Source organism: Pezoporus occidentalis, unplaced genomic scaffold (assembly GCF_034315485.1).
Source record: "Pezoporus occidentalis ecotype Australia unplaced genomic scaffold, CSIRO_AGI_Poc_V1 ctg11, whole genome shotgun sequence".
Taxonomy (NCBI): Eukaryota; Metazoa; Chordata; class Aves; order Psittaciformes; family Psittacidae; genus Pezoporus; species Pezoporus occidentalis.
In genome coordinates this window covers 8735371-8741414 of record NW_026912886.1, presented here as the reverse complement: position 1 = coordinate 8741414, position 6044 = coordinate 8735371, and the positions used below count along the sequence as shown (strand labels likewise).

Sequence of the window (6044 nt, the reverse complement as noted above, 5' to 3'; positions counted from 1 at the left end):
ATTCATGCACCATGTTTCTCTTCTATCCAAGGTTTCCATTTTTCTTAACTAAAACTTATGCCCTGTGAGGACTTTTTTTCCTGTTAGTCTTGGTCTGAATCATTTTGGAGCCTTCTGCCTCCTAGACACCTGCAAACAGCAAGACATTTTGTATATTTTTGCAAGTGTTTCCCTTCACTGGATTCAAGACAACAGGGTATGGGCAGAAACTTCTGCAAGAGTCTGGAAACACTCACACAGGATTGGCAGAAGTAGCTGTGTGCTTAGTTCAGAGACTGTAGCTCCCAGCTTACGATAATCCTATGAATTTTTTTAGTAAGATGCGTTCTAAGGAGGGAAAAAAGACAAATCTTGCTTGGTTGGCAATGCTTAGTCTTTCCCATGTGCTATTTTTGATCTCTGATTTAAAGAGGATAACATTACTGCTTTAGATGCCTGCTTACATGAGGAATGGAGTAAAACAAAACAGTTCAGAAACTCCCAACAAGCTTACATCTATTTGCACAGAGGTAACTATAGGAAGTACTGGTGAGTAACAAATACATTACAGAAATCAAAATAAATTTAAAAAACAGACTCAAACCCAATAAGGAGCTAAATTCAGTGCAAAGTTTATTTGCAACAAACTAACTAACCAGCTCTAACTGTAATTACATCTGATAAACCAGAAAGAAAGAAAATTCAATTGAGTTCCTAATCCCATGACAAACTTCAATAGGCCAATAAATTTTTAAAATTAAGATCAATTGCAATGAATATGCCTATACTTTATTTAAATAAATAAACTATTTTCTCTGTATAAAAGTTGGAAAGGCTTAAGTTGACTAAAACATAAGCCACAGACATAGCATATAAGAAAAGTGGTGTCAAAGAACAGAGTCCAGATGAAATTTTGAATCTGCTGCATAGAAAATCATCCACCCGCACTTAGCTGAGTCAGGAGAGAAAGGAAGCAGACACAGCTACTTATTTCTACTGAGAGTTCTTTGCTTTTCAGCATGCTCCACAATTTTTTCTTCTACATAAAGTCCCTTTCGCTTTCTTACTGCATTCATGTACTTGCGGGCCTGGTTCTCTGAGTCTGCCTTTTCCCCAAAGTGCAAGTATTCCTCCTCAGTGGTTGGTACCCAGAATGGGTCACTCGAAATGATCTATAAAAAAAGGAAAAGAAAAAAACAAAAAAGGTAAAGTAGTACAAAGGTTTATTAATACATTTCTGGTAATCAATCTCTGAAGCAGAGAAATATGGAGGCAGAGTAGGTAAGAGTTTTCTGGAAAGCCTGCAGACAGCTATTTAAGGAGAAAACAAGAGTTCAGATACACTATGTTACACTTGTGACAAGAAGCCCACAATAGCTTGCAACTCAACTGCATTTATCTGCATACCAATTTTATTTTAAAGCAAATTTAATTGTCAGTCAGCAAACAATGTCAAATAACATTCAGAAAATTCTCAGTTTTCAAGAAGGAATTCCTTATTTAGAATATTATCTCACTGTGGTTTTATTAGAACTTACAGGAACTGAAGGTTTCTGCTCATTTCTGTGCCCTATGCTCTTCAATCCCTGTGAGTTGGACAGATGGTTTAAAATCATTGTTTCTGGTGATAACAAATTTAGTAGAGCTGTTCTTGCAGTTTAATATCTTAAGGGCGCTCCTCCAGAAGAGATTTCAGAAGTGACATGATTAGAGAATAACTGGGCATGTCTTTGTCCCCAGTTTATCCTATATACCCCATACTTCTCATACTACCACAGAGAATATTTCAAAGATGCAGTTACCTTACAAAGTCTTTAAAAACTTTCCCCATTTCATCCTGCACAGCAAAGCTACAACATTTTTAACTCCCCAAGAAAGTCTGAAGAGATATTTAGTCTTTACCTTTGGACTAGATTTCACACAAATTCCAGGCTTAATATTCTACTAGCTAGCCAAAGATAACAATTCATTCCTTTACTATTAGTGACCTACAGCACTTAAGAAATTTTGGTTTTCCAAATAAATGTTTTAAGACCTAAAGTAGGACTTCCTCCACCAATTCTAAGCTCCTAAGAATCCACCTCAGTGGCACCAGAAATTACTCCTAAATCATTAAGACTGACCATCAGGTCCTAAGCTCACATATGTTTATGTGTAATCAAATCTGTGAAATGTTCCCTAGTGAACTGATGTTTGGGTGACCAGCCAAAATTGTATAGGGTTATAGTCCAGAGATTTAACTTTCCTTCCCATTAGTGGACAATTAGCTATAAAACAGAGTAAAAAACCCCCAAACTGTACCATGGAGCTTGGTGAAAAATAACAAGATCACCTTCTAAGAATGCTAAAAAACCACGAGCAATAGGAAGGGATAAAATGGATCATATTACGTTACTCAGGTTCTGTTGCAATTTCAAGAAACTTATTTAAGCGATTGTAGATTTCCTCACAAAATGCAGTTACAGGTAATGTATTTATACTAAAAAGCCCAAAGGTAATATTGTATCAATTTCTTAAACAAAATCCACATAGAAAAAAGAGTGAAGTATTAGTTACTGTAAGAATCATGATAGTTATGACAATAATTGAGGACATCACTCTATCATTTCTGAAATATGTAATATTAGCACAAACATTAATAACTGACAAGAAGGGAACAAACTTCCCTCAATAACAAATTTTACCTTAGTGTTATGAACCTTTTCTAGTGATATAATTTTTTTCCTTCTGAACAAATACTTACACTGGCCACAAGGTATTTTAAACTAAGCAATATTTCTTAAAACTTAAGTTACCCCAACTAGTGAGAACAGGAATTGAAAAATGATGGCTTAAGAGAAACAATTTTTCTCTTGAACATCAATGATTGTGAAGTCCTAATTTACTACCTCATCTTAAATAACACCTAACTCAATCAAACAGATTACACTTTATGGTACGTCAGGAAAATAATGACAACAGCAGGAGGTGGCTATTTTGTATTAGGTACCATCATAGGCTCAGTGCTGCAAAATAGTACGTAAACTCCCTAAACCAACAAAACCAATTTTCCTTTGTTACACTGAAGTATATGCATAGTCCTGGTAACTGACAGTGACATCAAATCTCAATTATTTAGGTAGGAAATGAGTATGCATAGCGTTGTCTGGCTGAAAACCAAAAGCAAGCAGAGGTCAGAAATAAACAGTATGAAACTTAGCTTTCCAAATGTTTTTATATTACAGGACTGTCTAGCCATAGAAGAATCTGCCTTAACTCATACTCATTCTGATGTCTTTTACAGGCATTTGTAAACAATACCTAGAAACTTAAAGGTGATTCCTTGACAGTTTACGTCAATAAAAAGAATGGTCCCAGCTTTTGGAGTTTGAAAGTTTTACCACTATTCACTAGAATTAAAAAGGTGCAGTAAAGACCACTGTGTTTTTTCCAACTTTTGGGCAAAAAATTGCACGTTGATTTGATGAAGCTGTAGTGATGTTCATACTGAGCATCTTGATGTAGAAACACCAGGGATTTCCCTGATCATGATGAGCTCAAAGATCTGAACAAACAAAATTTTCAAAGTCCAAGAACACACAAGTAAGAAAAGGTGATTCATGCTCCGCGGATCTGCTCCAGACTGTACTGTGAGGGAGAACACACAGCTACAAACTACAGTAACTTAAAAGACTGTTATTATCCCCTTTGATAAATTTTCTTTTTGCATTAGCAAGAAATCTAACACCCAGAAGTTATGCCCAGAAAGAAACAGTTAAACAGTGGTTCTTGAAGAATGAATACAACAGGAGTCCAAAAGTATACAAAATTGAACTTAGAGGTCTAATCTACATGTAAATATTTAGCTACTGTAGTGATGGATGCTTAGAGAAAATACCCAGGTTTGATAGACTGTTTCTTTCAATAATTTATGACAGATTTGTTCTACTAATGTTAACTGAAGTTTCGCACTTTTCCCACTGACAATAATACTTTATGCCTCAGTAGGGATGCCTAGCTCTCAGAAATAACAGGAGGCTCAAGTGTGTGCACTACTGAGTACTTAACTAGCCAGCAAAGGTAAACCTGCAAACTTATTGCAGCACGGAGCTACAGAATCCTGAGTGAACCTTGTACTGCTAAATGATGCAGAGCAGCGCTGTAAAGAGACAAATTAGGTTTCAAAAGCCAACTCGGGAATTAGCTTTGTTTTTCAATCTCAAGTGCTGCAGACTGCTTCTAGAGAAAGTATGGTGGCATCTGAAAATTTCTGTTAGAGGACCGTCCCTATCTGTATGGTATAGACAGACTGCAAAAGATGAGGTTAATCAGAACACACTATTTGTACTACCCCATGGTAAGTAATGAGAAAGAGGAAGCCAGATCTCCTGAGTCAGCTGCAACTTAGGGCACCAGCTGTTCATCTTAAGAAGCCAGCAAAGAGCCTTGTTAACATAGCCCTAATATAACTACACAGAGGTGTTACTGACACAGTAATACAAAAAAAGTAGGAAGTTTTGTTTTTACAAGTGAAGGTGAGGGCATGGACTAGACTCCCTCTTGTATTAATGAATCACATCAAATACATATACCAGGTGGCATCCATCATTCCCCATACTCTGTGCGGGGAATACAGTGCAAGCAAGCAAAAGGAAAAAAAAAGGTTTCCGTGTAATGCTCCAAAAGCATTGTCATCAATTTGCTTACAACAGCAGCTGTCAGATTGGTGGGTCTGGGTTTCCTGGAATCAGAGCTGAAGAGCTTTTTAGTCCCTGAACTATTGTTTGTATTCCTGGGAACTGGATAGGGATGACTCTGGAATCTGTGATAGAAATTGAGTTTTTGTCTGGATAAAGTCCTAAATGATTAATTAGATTCTAAATGGACTGATCCTTCTGGAACATGATGTAGCCGTTTAACAGAGGGTATGGGCTGTGGATCCTGGAAGATCCACAGGATCAAAGTAGAGAAGAAACCCACAAACATTATTTATTCGATGCTGCATGTCACTTATAATTTAAAATTATTTAGATGTTTCCACATACTATTTTTTCAATACAAAACTAAAACATATAGCCTAAGATTCATTTTAAAAACAGCAACGTGAAGGTATCTTAACAATGCTTTTTCAGAAAGTTAAACTCCTAAACAAAAACTTCAATCAAAACAAAACTGGAAAGTCAAAACAGCATGTCTTTCATAGCTGAAACATCAAGTAATTCAGATAACTTTATGTCAAAGGTCTTCAGTCTGCCTTTCTCTCAGTCTGCCTGTGTGCCATGTGTGTCTGGGAACCGCTGAGCAGGGCATGACAAGAAAATCATCACAGCCAAACCACTTATACCTCAAGTATAAGAGACAAAAGATGTCAAGAGGAACCAATGTTGGGAGAAAAACACTGTAAACCCAGTGATGTGATAGTATTATCAGCACTATGGGAAAGTGTATTTTAAAATACCACCACACTGCATATGACTTGGTAACTAGAAAATTCAACATCTCTTTTCTTCAGGAACTTTTGCTAGAACTTGGGAATTTTTCTTTTTAACAGCATGAACTAGCCACTGGCCTATGCTTATTTATTATTCAACACCAGAATAACCTGATGGGGACAACAGCAGCTTTAACAGCGAACAGCCCAGAACAAACACATGCTTATGCCTCCAAAGTCCGCACATCAAAGCAGCAAGAGAGCTTACTGCTCCCTAGTTAACACAACCAAGTATTTCTACACCTGCAAGGCTCTTCTGAAAACAGTTTCTTTTAAAAGAAGTGAATTATAAACTAAGGTTTGTGTAGTAGATCACTAGACTAGCATTTACTCTATTAGAGAGCAAGTATTTTCTCTAAGTGCAGCCATATAAAATGCAATACAGTAAAATGAATTAGTGAACAGCAGCTGATACAGTTCTTAAATCTGTTATTGCAAATGCAATTCTTCAGTGATAGAAATGTTCCTTAATAGCATTGTTTAACAGTATTCTCATTGATTTACTTTATAGAAGTCTTGGGTGATAATTTGCTTAAAGTGTGACTATAAGCAAATCACTAGAATTCCATTGCATTTAAAAGAAAAGAAAAAAGGA

At 36.4% G+C, this 6044-nt stretch overlaps 1 protein-coding gene across 2 annotated transcripts in view; it reads right to left on the bottom strand.

The window, feature by feature from the left end:
- Positions 1 to 595: 595 nt before the first annotated feature.
- The window catches only part of EFL1 (elongation factor like GTPase 1), a 76776-nt gene continuing 71327 nt past the window's right edge, over positions 596 to 6044 (bottom strand). For both annotated transcript variants that reach the window (XM_062629845.1, XM_062629853.1), the window contains exon 20: positions 596 to 1151. In XM_062629845.1, the coding sequence (XP_062485829.1) occupies positions 963 to 1151 (189 nt within the window). In that variant the 3' untranslated portion in view covers positions 596 to 962. The remainder of the gene's footprint in view (positions 1152 to 6044) is intronic.